A 13,720-nucleotide genomic window follows, 5' to 3' on the forward strand; every position below is an offset into this window, starting at 1 on the left:
CGTAAACACGTGAAGAACAGTTACTCCCACCAATGTTCGTGCAAAGTTTTGAGAACATCAGAACTGTACTGTGTTTTGTTAATGATGTAAAGATGACCCATCAGGAGCACAAATGCTTTCGGGACGTCACAGATATCGATGGCGACAAGACGCTCTTCCAAAATGATAGCAACGTCATTGGTTTATTTTGGAAGCACCTCCCATTCCTCCTCCTCAGTCACAATCAAGATGCCCATGTCACCTCAATTCATGAGATGGCTGAAAAAAAAAAACAACAAAAAAGAAGAAATTCTTTACATACAATTATAAAAATGTAATCAATATAGAATACTACTGTACATTACTTCAACTACAGTAATACATTCTGTTAAAAATATTCAATAACAACAAGCAGCAATAAAGAGGCTAAGTAAAAAAAAAAAATTAAAAAAAAAATTGCAAATTACATCAGACTAACTGCAACAAGTACTGCTATTTCAAGAATATAAGGGTGCTTTAACACTAGCACTTTTGGTGTGCACCTATTTTAACAATATCTTTACTACCTTTAAGATCTTGAAGGTCTTATAGGTTTGGAACAACATGAGGACGAGTAATTAAAGAGAATTTTTATTTTTGGGTGAACTATCCCTTTAACTGTGAAATAACCTTTAAACATGAATCCCCTATAAAATTACATTTCAGTTACTCTGGGTTTAAAAAGTTGCCTGCCACTGATGCATGGAAATGGTTAAAACATGCAGAAACAATTTTTACCTGCAAAATGCACAAATAACTAACAACTCTTAGTAGAAATACACAACAATACTGAATGCTTGTAAATACTAATATATATATATATATATATATATATATATATATAGAAATTACAGAAAAAAAATAAAATAAATAAAATATAATGTAAAATGACATTAAAAATAAAATTTTATGAATCACCAAGTACCACAATTTCAGCCAAAAATGTTCTACTGAAGGAAGAAAAAAAAGAAAAAAAAAGAAAGAAAAAAAAGTCACCTACACCTTGCAAATTTTCATTTTAGGGTGAACTATCCCTTTAACACTATGTTGGCTATATTTTAGTCCTGTGACATTGTGTATCATGACATACAGTGAGTGCTATGTACTATATTGAAAACTTACGTGTTACAACTGTAGATAAACAAGATTTCTTCTTCTATTACTGGGACCACATCACTGCAGATTGATGATGCTCATTTTGGTCACCCAACAACTATAATGCCAACAGACTTGTCCTTGATGAATTCCTCTTGAGAACCTGTGCGCTTTAATAAAAACAAAGGGAAGCGTTAAAATATGCCTTACAATATTAACAGTCACAGACTCCAATAAACATGTGCACTTAAGTAAATAAATTTATTTACAATTTGTCCAAGCTCTACAATGTGACAGTCATTCCCATTGTGTCTGCATAGCACTTTGATGGATACAACTGCAGAAGGACTTGCTGAGGTCCATCCACAAGAACTCTGTGCTGATCTTTAGTCATTCCAGAATATCATAAACATGGAAAATACAGAAACATGTTAAAACAACACTATAAATACAAATAATCTTGACAGAGAAAGTCAAATGTCATTGCTAGTTTACGTTTCAATTACCAAAACCATATTTTACAATCCAGAAAAGGCTTTTAAATTACATAACACAGGAAACTATGTATTTATCCTCATCACAGGGCTTTTTATACAAGATATATGCCATTATTACTTTTCATACCTTCAATTTTTTAACCGACCGTATATTCACGCAGCGTTGCCATGGGTTCCGGCGAGGCACTTCTGTACTTTAACTGAAAGAAGAGTTTGTACCGTTAGAACCTCATCTGAAAGATTATATCAGACAAATGCACGCTCTCCAAACCAACTCTGAGAGGTGCTCGTTCGTTTCACTTACAACGTGCAGAAAAATGACAGTTCGAGCAGTAATCTTGTTTATTTCCCCTAATTTTAATCGTTCATAAGGTCATTTTTTAAAATTCCCGCCGTTCTAAATCCACACAGTTGTTCGTCGCGCTCAGTTTGAACGGTCTCTAATGCAGTACTGGGCTCAAATAATACATACCAAACAGTATATTCTCCAGATAGGTTCAGCTCAGTATAGCATGGGAGAATATTTAGTTTAATAATTATATGAAAAATACTGTGGAACCGCGTGTATTTTGAGGCTGAATTAGAGTGTCGCGAAACTAACGCTGGTATCCATTTAACTACAAAATGCGATGCTTTAAACCATACTTGCACTATTCTTAGACAACATACGTAATTGTGTTAAACCAATAAATACAAATATTTACTTACCAAAAGTGTTGGTTTAAAAACATTTTCAAGCTCTGTGGAGAAGCTCATCAAGATGGCTGACCAACGTCTTCTTTCTGCAAGTCTTCACGTGATCTCGCGATAAGGGACGTGATATCGTTATTAAATTGATTCAACACATTTTTTTAAGTTGAGGGGGCAAATGGCTAGTTTTGTCAACTTAACGAACTAGTTGAGACAGTGAAATTTAAAAATTTAAGTTGAATGAACAAACTAATGAACTGAAAGTTGAGTCAACTTAAAAACATTAATTGAAACAACTAAACTGCGAAATACTTTTTTACAGTGTATATTTTTCTAATGATTGACTTACTTTGCTCCACATTGTACAACTAACAATCATTCAGCCGAGTGTCATTCTTATAGTGTTGCAGGAATAAAATTGAATGCATTATACTGATATACATTACATACATACTGATTGCACAAGTGGTTGATTTTTGTAGCAAAAGCACATCTGTTGGCCAAAGTTGGGCCCTTCAGCATCATCAAAGTGTGCATAACATCCACTGTTAACTTTGATGCATACAGAATTAATGTGATATATATGGGCTATATTATTGTACAGCTAAAATAACTGGAAACGGATGACACTTATCACCACACAATCAATTTATAAATCACACCCACTATTATGTTAAAATTAAGGTGGGTAGCAGATCTTCATTTGTTTATTTTATGTTTAGCAAATATTGATTATATTTTCACTGTGTTGACATTATTGCCAAAACAAATGTACAAAATAGTCAAACTTTATTAGTCCTCTTACTAATACTAGTAAGAGACCTCAAGTACTAGTAAGATAAGACTCAAAAAGTCACAGGAGCCCCCAAAAAAATTATTATGGGTCGCCCTCCACAGGACGAATATCATCAAAATAGTCGTCTGCAAAGCGAAGCATCTGCTGTAGAGCGGTGAGCAGCAGGACGTCACAGTTGAGCTCCAGCTCCAGCTCCTGACTGTAGTTCTTCACCGGTAACACACAAGACACCGGCACACCCAACCGAGAGCTCACCTCCTGAACCTGCAGACACAAAACAACATCTCACTCACTCTGAGTCCTGTAGCAACAGACCATGTGATCATGTGACCGCATCTCACCTTTGACTTGATGTAGGAGCTGACATAAAGGCTTTGAAGATTTTCCTCCACTAGAGGACATGCTTCATCTACTTTTGTCATCAAGACCATCTGAGCGATGCCTGAAATTGTTGAGGTACGTTTTAAGATGCATCACATGCAGCTCTATGTACAACCTTCTTTGTATTAGTCACAACATTGGCCTAAATATGTTCACTCACCCAGTGAGTTCACTTTTCTGCGTATGGAAGCAAGTTTTTCCTGTAGTTTGTCAGACATGAGGGAGATTTTGGTGGCGTCTATCACGTACACCACACAGTGGATCTTCTCCTGCAGAGATGCAGGTCTGGAGGCCTTTTGCTCGTCAGGTTGAAACGGCGCCATGGGGTTGAACTGAATTGAGAATAATTAAAATTAAAGATCAATTTTACTAATAAATGTACATTTGCAAGCCCAAAAACATGAACCTATGCACTTACTTTATAGCGGTCTGGTACGTGACCTTGAAGAATGCTGCTGATGTCCTCAATATCCAGTCCTGCACCTGAGTGCTCCTCGAGTCCCATGGTGTCACACAACACAAATGGCAACGGCTTTCCTCCACGACCATCATTCACTGGATATGTGCGAAACTACAAACAAACAGGAATCTTTGTGGAACAACTGTTTTATATTCCAAACTGAAGCAAGTCCTGAAGTCCTGTTGAAGCTGTACCTGTACGGTTAGACTAGTGCCTGCAGATCCTGACATGGCTTTGTTGGTCACATGACCAGTGAAGATGGAGTTGATGGAGTTGAAGAAACTGGATTTTCCAGCACCTACAGGACCGATCATTAGGATCCGGACTCGACTCACAGACGGCATCAAGGGTTTATGGTTCCTGATCATTTCCATGAGCTCTGTTCTTCGTCTACAACACAGATCAGTTTTATCACATCAGATTAGCAGTGGAAATTAGATAAGAGATAGATAAGTAGAAACATACTCAGGTGTCCATAGAACATTCCTCCATGGTTTCTCCTCAACGCTGACTTCAGGCTCTGGGAATTGTTGAACAAAGATAGAATGTTATAATGACACTAAATAAGTTAATTATTTTAAAGAAACAGAAATTAATATGCACATGAAGTGGTAATAAAGCTGATGAATGACTTACCCTGTTCCACTTTATACACCTCGCATTCATTCAGCTGAGTGTCATTGCCATACATTAATGAGGTATTAATGTTGAATGCATTCCCTCCTTGATGATACACAGCTGGTTGGTTGTTGTAGCAAAAGTACAGCTGTTGGCCAAAGTTGGGCCCTTTAGCATCATCATAACGTGCCTTATAGCCACTGTTAATTTTGATGTAGCTACAGGTTCCACTTTTAAAACTGAACAGTAAAGCTTCCTCATCTGCAATTTCCCGGCCACTTCGAGCATAATCTACACTAGTGTATCCACCAAAGATGTAGCCTGAACTGTTGTAGGCTACAAGTAAAGTGGGACCCTGATGGTCACATCTCTGGTGGAAGACAGAAGCTTGATATCCATGAACTGAAGCTTTGTAGAGAAGAGACAGTTCCACATTCCCCAGCAGGCCACAGAGCTGTTCTCTTCGCTCTTCAGGTAAATTAGAAGTGAGGGTATCTGTGCTGACTTTTCTAACTTTGGCTTTTTGCATCTGTGCCAAAAGAAAAAGAAAATAATAATAATAATAGTAATGTAGCAAGTGTATTATGTTCTGTTCAGGTGTGATTTAAGCGCTTATATGTTCTGTTCCTGTGTTATGTGTTCTTTTTGAATGGGGCCTTTTAAGGGGTGGGAGTTCTTCTGAAGAACGAGTCAAAATCTGAAGGAAAAAGTATAGTCTGGAAAGAAGCCATGAGAGAATGGAAATGTCAGTGGGATAGGGAAGCAAAGAAAAAGACATTTATATACCATTCAAAATAAAGTTGTTTCTGTGAGTAATTGGGAAGGGACTAGGAGAGAAGAAATAGCAATGACGAGATTAAGAATAGGACATAGTAATCTGAACAGTACGTTATATATGATAGGGAAGCATCCTACTGGTTTTTGCGAGTACTGCCAGGTATTAGAAACCATAGAACATGTGCTTTTAAGTTGCAGAAGATGTGGAGAGCAAAGGAGAAATATGATAGAACAATTAAGAAGAGGTGGGTTGTCAGGGACAAGTATAAGAGATCTACTGCAATGTGGTATGAAAGGACAAGGCAGAAGAAGTATTTGTAATTTCTTAATTAGAATGGGCCTGATGAGGAGAATATGACAGAAAAGATAAAGTGGAAGAAATAATCTGGAATGTAGGAGAGTATTCTGGTGTTGTGCCAAATTCTGACCCCCGCCAGATTACTACCCTAGTATTGGTAGGTTTAGGGTTAGGTGTGGGGGAGGGGTTAGGATTAGGCAATTAGGTAGTGATTTCAAGGAGAGGGGGTAATAATTTAGCAAGGGTCAAAAATGGGCACAACACCGGAAATTGGCGGTAATGCAATGCTCTTGGATGCAAGTCGCCGTTAAACCCTAAAGAAGTTTGGGTTTTGTCGGGGCAGAAGCATTTTAGACGAGCGCTCACGATAATAAAAGAAAGCCTAAAACCGTTAAGAGAATCTTAGCACTTATTTTGATCGTTACAATAATTTGATCATATGATTTTTTTTACTTGAATTTTAAATAAAGACTTTAATAGGTTGCAATCAAGTGATTCTAATGACGCGCAAAATGCGGCTGAATGAGAGCAAATAGGCTTCCATGTAATCAATTCAGGATTTAAATAAATGGAGTGTCTATTTACACTAAAGCCGGGCTCACACTGTGCGATTTTTTAAAAGTCCTTTAGGATTGTACTTGTCAGACTGTACGAACATGATGATCATGTCACACTATGGGATCTCAGTTGTCATTAATGTCAGACTGTACGACAGTCAAGACGAGTTAAAAACGGGTGCGCGCAAGAAAACTTGTCCGGAGTTTTACATTATCAACCCATACACGTCCAGTGACTGCGAACTGCACTGCATGCGGGACCGAAATGTTGGCTGTCATGAAAAGTATACGAACCGCGGCAATACCGGCGTGTTTAAGAAGAATAGTGTATGTATTCATACACACGCACATGAAAACAGCGGCGCAACCAGTGTTATATAGAAAAGAAACATATCAGATGAATTCCGTGAGCGGAGGACGGGAGCGCCGGAGTTTGTGGCTGATAGAGTAATTCTCAAGCATTAATTCTGCTCATAGCTTGCCTTGAAAAACGGAGACAGTTTGATATTCGTCGCAGGGGTAGTCACACTGAAGGACTGTGTGCCAAATCTTCTGACACTGCCAGAATTTCGTCGGAGGTGAAATTTGATCGCAACAGCCATTAATCGGCTGTCCGTGAACATGTCAAACTAACGATCAAAGACTACGGATTTTAGCCTAGGATTATCTTTTAGGATTTTCAAAATTTGTCCCAGACGACCAAATCGTGGCTAAAATCGCACAGTGTGAGCCGGGCTTAAGTGCAAATATGCAAAGGCTATTTACACTAACTTCGCCCACCAACGTGTGATTGGGACAGTCAACACTGCAAAAAGACGCTCGTTGCTCGTCAGTTTCAGTGGTGTAGATTAAGGCGCGTTTCTTTTTTCTACTTTTTTCTCCCTTCTCGCATCGGAATGGCATTTAGGGGTTAGGGTAGGTGTAGGGAGGGCTTTATTGTCCCAAAAAGGTGGCATATCCATTTAATAGCCTAATTTGAATTAAAACTATAATTTACACTCAATACATTATTATTGCGTAATGTTTTATAATGTACTATAATACTGAGGTGCAGATAATTGCAATACTATTTGCAATAAGTAGTATAAATAGCAGAAAATCTTGCTATTTTAACATAGTGTAAATAGCATCCATCCAGCTAGGAAAATATGCTATTTGCACTTAGTGCACTTAGTGCAAATGCGCTATTTGCACTTAGTGCAAATAGCCGCTGCCTTAAATAAAAGTTGTTTTACGTGCTGCTAACAGACTGCAGTTAAAATTTGTTGCGCGTCTACATGGCGTTGCGTGGTAGTGATAACCATGAAGCTTGGAAACCTTTGCAAATCTTTTTTTTTTTTAAAGAGTGGGTCGGATCGCGTATCAAACTGAAACCACAGTCAATTAATCGATAATAATAGGCTGATTAAAAAACACACTATACAGGCACTTTTTATTTAATGGTATTTTATTGTTTAACTGTATTTAGTGTATTAAACCTTCAATAAAACACTTGCAATGGGTTTGTAAAATATTTTTGTAAAATGTTTTATGCATGTTTTGGCCTGAGAGACTTGGTGTTGGTATACATATTTTACAAAATTCATAAAAAAAAAAAATTCTTGTTCTGCATCTCCCCAAGTACCACTGTGTTAATTTTTATATTGTTTTACTGTATCATTTTTTAATAATTCCATACCAAATTCATGACAAATGCTATTTACATTGCTATATAGACTTATTTTAAAAATTCATAAAAAATATAAAATCAAATTAAGTACCACTGAGGTGATTTTCTTGTTGTTTTAATGTATAATATTTTAATAATTGCATACCAAAGTCATGACAAATGCTATTTACCTCACTGTAAAGACATATTTAAAAAATTAATAAAAGGATAAAATAAAATTGTTTTCACCAATATGCAATTATTAAAATATGATACAGTAAAACAACATGAAAATCACCACAGCGGTACTTAGAGATGAAGAACAAGAATCTGGAGGAGTTTGCAGAAAACAATATGATTTTATCTTTTTATGAATTTTTAAAATATGTCTGTATAGCAATGTAAATAGCATTTGTCATGATTTTGGTATGCAATTATTTAAAAAAAATTATACAGTAAAACAACATGAAAATCACCACAGTAGAACTTGGGGAGAAGCAGAACAAGAATCTGGTGGAGTTTGCAGAAAACTATTTGATTTTATATTTTTATGAATTCTTAAAATATGTCTATATATAAATACCATTAAACAAGAAGTGCCTATAAAGTGTTTTTTAATCAGCCTATTATTATCGATTAATTGACTGTGGTTTCAGTTTGATACGCGATCCGACCCACTCTTTAAAAAAAAAAAAAAGATTTGCAAAGGTTTCCAAGCTTCATGGCTATCACTACCACGCAGTGTTGGGCTAGTTACTCAGAGAATGTAATATATTACTCATTACTAGTTACTCCTTTCAAAAGTAATATTGTTACTTTACTTATTACTTTCTGGCAACAGTAATTAGTTACACTACTAGTTACATTACTTTTTCTTCACGCCCCACAGAAGTTGTAACTGTGTATCTTCCAGATAAAATTCTTCTAGAATGTTACTAACAACATATTTCTGCCTCATCATTTGACCAAAATCCACATTGGATCGCAGTCAGAAGTTATTACAAACACTGATAGTGATTGATAGTGACATTCAAGTAGAAGTGTTGGATTCATCTCATTAATTGTCATGTGTAGCTTGAAGTCATTTTTCCGTTACCCATATGCGATTAAATTTCGTTATGTATTTTATCAAATCACATGAGTTTGTAAGAAACTGTTTCATTTTCCAAAAATATTTTTAATTATATTAATATAATGTACCACATGCTGATCAGAGGGATGTAATGCCAGAGTAAAGTAAAGCCACAACTTACACAACAGATCTTTTTCCTGACAACATCAATATAATGCAATATTTCTATCTGCTGAATGTAAGCTTTTCCATATTCCAAGCTTGCCTGCTGCACCGGGGACATCACATGCATGTGTGAGTCGAGTCATGAAAATTATGAAAATAAATCCAGGAATTATTTGATTGTTAGATTTTAAATCAGCGGGGTTGAGGCATCAAAAAGTAACTAAGTAACTAAGCTGTTTTATGGAAAGTAACTAATATTATTACTGAAATCTTATTAGTAATTAGTTACACTACTAGTTACTGCAAAAATTAATATTATTACAGTAACTAAATTACTAGTAACTAGTTACTACCCAACACTGCTACCACACAACGCCATGTAGACGCGCAACAAAAGATTCGGCGTAGATTCTCCGAAGCGCAGATGGCGTGACTGCAGTGCTAAACAGTACCCACGGCCACAAACCCTGCAGGAGTGACATATCCCTCATCCCTCATATAAATACGGGATTCACTTTCGAAATAGATTGTTTGCAGTCAGGGTTAATTAGCCTATATCCACTGCAGTCTGCAGAAGTATTTCAACTTAGTTTAAAAAATCTATTCTCTTTATAACGTAAGGATCACGTAACGTTGTGTTTTTCTGTTCTCTCATGTTATAGCGTCTGGTCTAAACCAATACAGTAGGCCTACGGACTTTCCTCTATCTCTTTCGTTCTCTTTTTTAGTCACTCCTAAAACTTTGCTGCATATGGGTTTGTGCACATGGGTCCTGTTAGCAGCACGTAAAGCAAAACTTTTATTCAAATTCTGAATTGTTTACAGCCCAGAAAGCGAGCAAATAGCGCTTCTATATAATCACTAAAAAGCTGTCACTCGCTTCAATTTAATGCAGTCTCACAATGTTCCGTTATAATCTAAACTGCAATTAATATCTTATATACGTCGTGTCTGTGTCGTTCAGCATTGAGTGAATTCTGACTGTCTCACGCTGACTGCTTGAGAGTTGGCAGCCCTGGATTATCAATCATCTGTATTAATATCTTAATATATTATTATATCTTATATTAACCATTTGCACGCACGAGTATTATCCGACTCGGCTCCTCCCGACCGCAGACGCAGGTTTACAAGCCAATTTTTCCTGCGTTTTTCGGTCAATTTCTTGACTTTTCCCCTCTTATGAACAACACATTTTCGTACACGATAAAAGCTCCTTGTGTTTTCTCGGTTTGACCGATTTGAGCATCCATAAACAACGCAAAACACAGGCATCTGGAGTTTCTGCTAGTGATTCCTATGGAGAAAAATCACCAGTTCCCGCCCTTCAGCTGCATTTCGCGCCACAGCAATGACGTCATGTGCAAACAGCCTTCATATTCAGTCACCATCAAACACCATTAAACACTACAAACATTAAATTCTTAACGCATCCTATTTAGATTTGACTGTAGCTGAGTACCAATTCGAAAGGCTGCAGCCTTCAAAAACCATACAGTAAGCCTAATATTTGAACTCCTAGTCACCTTTGTCATTGCGGAGAAACACTGAAAATAATCAGAGAACACCGAATAAACACTGAAAAGCTCATTTGTTTAAATTAAAATACAATGTTCAAATTCATTGCTATTCAATAACATTTTGCTGGAAGATAAACACTGGATAAATAACTTATTTTTAAAAATTAAATAAATAAATTACCGCGTGCATAGAGTTACTGTTAATTGTAAACTAGCTTTGTCACTTACGTTTTGTAGAACAAGACACCTCGAAATGTGTCCGCTTCTGGTCTTTAGATCCAGTTAAGACCCGTCCTTTAACAGCAGCACTGCTTTGGCCTGTTTGGCGGGAAGTCATACTGTTATAAAACAGCTCAATAAAAGCAGCATTCATCTCATGCAGATTTTTTTTTTTTCTACAACAGTGACGTTGACTCTAAACCACAAAGCATTTAAAGGTGCAGTAATACAAAGAGAAAGTAATTTTAGGGGAGACCTGCATGCTTAACACTTTAACTTTAATGTGCACAATTTAATAACCGATATCTTTCTGTAATTTATATTTAAGAAAAAGGTCTAAATTAAATTTCAGTGAATCTTGGTAGTATTAGGAGCAAGAAAAATACTATAACAGACCATCATACATCATTCATTAAGAGTAAATGATTATGTGTCTCTCTCTGTGATGGTTCCACAAGGCTTCACTCAGGCAGTGTTCGAATTGTGTCAAAGCTCTTGGGGGGTCCCCCTAACCAGGACTGCAGTGGGCAGCTGACTCCTAAAGTTTTTGATATTCTTCATATTCTGCGTGGCCATTTCAGAGCAGTGATAGAAATGTATATTTTAAAAACAAGTTTAAAGTGATTTTTGCCCTTTATGGGCATTTTTACCATTATAATTTTTTTCCCCCACTAGAATATCATTATTATTAAAATCATTATCAACAAAATTCATCTTTGCAATGCAGAGGAAACACAGAAGCTGTTTCTGAAGTGGCATTCAGATGTATTTACACATTGTTTAATGCAAGACATGAATGCATTTAACCTGCAGTTACAAATGCATAAATATTTTGATATTTTAATCCTAAAACATTGAATACTGATATTTGAAATTATTTAAGAATATATACTTTAAATGTGAAATTAAAACCGCCAATAGGTGGCAGTAAGTCACTGTTATTAAGTGAGTCATTGCGATTGAACCGAATCATTTAAACGGTTGATTCATTCAGGAACGAAACACGGTCATGTTGCTCAGAGACGTAAAACACTGCTGTGGCTGTGTTTGGAAACATCTTTTGTTGGCGAAATAGAGCAAAAATAGGCAATTTGGTGTCTAAAACGTAAGTCTATTAACTTATTGTTTATTGAACTGTTTTATAAATCACATTTGTGATTTTTGCGGGGTGGAAAAAAATGGCTCTCTTCGTGTGATATGGATTAACTAGATGAAATTATATAAATATACATTTTCTGCCCCATCTTGAATTTTGGGAGCATTCTGCATTTTATTAGACTGAACCATGCAGTGAAAGAATGCACTCAGTCAGTCTAGTTAGTGTTTAAGCACTCATAGCTCCTCTTATAATCTGTATGATAAATGAATCTCTTTTATCGTACGTACGTCTGCACTTTTATTGCTTATGATGTGGGAAATCGCAAGTTTCAGTCTGAAAAAAATTCAGCGATGACTAATCTGCCCGCCTCTGATTGGCCACTGCATTCCAAAGCTCAACAGAATCGTGTGTGATTGGTTATAATGAGTAACGCTGTACAAACGCTTAAAAATAAAATATGATGTAACATGAGCAGGTCTAAATTTAATACAGCCATCGAATCTTTTCATTTAATTTTCATTTTCACTGGTTCAATGTTTCAAGTATTATCGTTTTATTGAAAAACCAGGGGACCCCCCAAGTATATATTTTTGGGTGTTATGGGGGGTCCCTTAATGCTTATGGGAGGTCCGGGACCCCCCCAGCCCCCCCTCAATTCGAACACTGCACTCAGGGCCTGTTTACACCTGGTAATTTCGTTTTCGCTGATCGGATATCTATCTGATTTGTTAAAACGTTTCCATTTACATTTTGCCACATAAATGTGTCTTCGCAAAACGGATATAAATCCGATCTTCAATTCCCGCGCTATATTTAAATTCAACGGAGTTCACGTCAACGAAATCAAAAGATAAGCGCTGCATTTTATTATCAGCTCATTTCAAGTTCAAAGACCGCAACAGGAGAGCGCGCGGCATCAGCACTGGAAAGATAAGTTTGTCTTACTACTTTTAATGAAGAGGATTGTGTTGAGCGTCTGCGTCTTACTTTCAGTTTCATTAGCGGCAGTTTGCGCCTCGGCTTGCTGAAGAGATGCTCAGCTGCTCGTCCACGGCGATGCGTATTTCATTAGCGCAGTCATCTGACTATAATGTCATATAGCCTTTAACACGCTCTCACGCGTTTATTATTTTAACATTTTGGGAGGAGTAAAATTTACATATGTGGTTTCAACAACCAGATGCATTCACTTGTCCAGTTTCGTCTGGAATGTGGCCCAGACCACCTGAAGTGGTTTGAGCGATCGGATTTATATCCGTTGGGAGGGCATTTACACCTGGTCTTTTCACGATCGTATATGTAAACAGCCACTGACTCTCAGGCTTCTGGAGGGGATGTAGACTCAAGAGTGAGTGGAAGTAGGAGTGTGCTGAGCCTGTGGCTGTTCAATATGCAAGCATCAATGTCTTGAACTTGATGCGAGCCGCGTAGCCGCTGCAGGGAGATAAAGAGAGGTGTAACATGGGCTCTTTTGGGCTCATTGAAGACCAGGCGTGCTGCTGCATTCTGAATCATTTGTAAAGGTTTGATTGTGCATGATGGAAGTCCAGCCAGAAGAGCATTGCAGTAGTTCAGCCTAGAAATGACAAGGGCCTAGGCCTGGAAGAAATTGTGCAGCATGCTCCATTAGGAAGGGCCTGATCTTTCTGATGCTGTACAAAGCAAACCTGCATGAACGAGGGGTTTTTGCAATGTGGTACTTGAAGTTCAGCTGGTCATCAATGATCACTTCAATATTTCTGACCGAACATGATGGGGTAATTGTTGATGAACTTAGCTGCAGTGGCGGCGTTAGCTATAGGCAGAGCAG

At 37.2% G+C, this 13,720-nt stretch overlaps 1 protein-coding gene and 1 long non-coding RNA gene across 10 annotated transcripts in view; one reads left to right on the forward strand and one right to left on the reverse strand.

Annotated features, from left to right (window-relative positions):
- Positions 1 to 13,720, reverse strand: part of LOC131530840 (interferon-induced protein 44-like) — a 16,543-nt gene continuing 2,823 nt past the window's right edge. The window contains exons 1-12 of one of the 9 annotated variants that reach the window (XR_009268512.1): positions 6,482 to 7,475; positions 4,574 to 5,084; positions 4,403 to 4,457; positions 4,132 to 4,327; positions 3,896 to 4,048; positions 3,638 to 3,809; positions 3,438 to 3,538; positions 2,319 to 3,360; positions 1,738 to 1,810; positions 1,383 to 1,497; positions 1,141 to 1,283; positions 1 to 258 (exon numbers count right to left, since the gene is read on the reverse strand). Coding sequence is in view for 1 of the 9 variants with exons in the window: in XM_058761313.1 (XP_058617296.1) it covers positions 3,178 to 3,360; positions 3,438 to 3,538; positions 3,638 to 3,809; positions 3,896 to 4,048; positions 4,132 to 4,327; positions 4,403 to 4,457; positions 4,574 to 5,084; positions 6,482 to 6,538 (1,428 nt within the window). In the remaining 8 variants the exon portion in view is untranslated. The other 8 variants (XR_009268510.1, XR_009268511.1, XR_009268516.1 and 5 more) reach the window with 8 other exon arrangements.
- The window catches only part of LOC131530841 (uncharacterized), a 23,308-nt gene continuing 21,390 nt past the window's right edge, over positions 11,803 to 13,720 (forward strand). The window contains exon 1 of the long non-coding RNA XR_009268518.1: positions 11,803 to 11,916. This is a non-coding gene — a long non-coding RNA (uncharacterized LOC131530841). The remainder of the gene's footprint in view (positions 11,917 to 13,720) is intronic.

Source organism: Onychostoma macrolepis, chromosome 22, assembly GCF_012432095.1.
Source record: "Onychostoma macrolepis isolate SWU-2019 chromosome 22, ASM1243209v1, whole genome shotgun sequence".
Taxonomy (NCBI): Eukaryota; Metazoa; Chordata; class Actinopteri; order Cypriniformes; family Cyprinidae; genus Onychostoma; species Onychostoma macrolepis.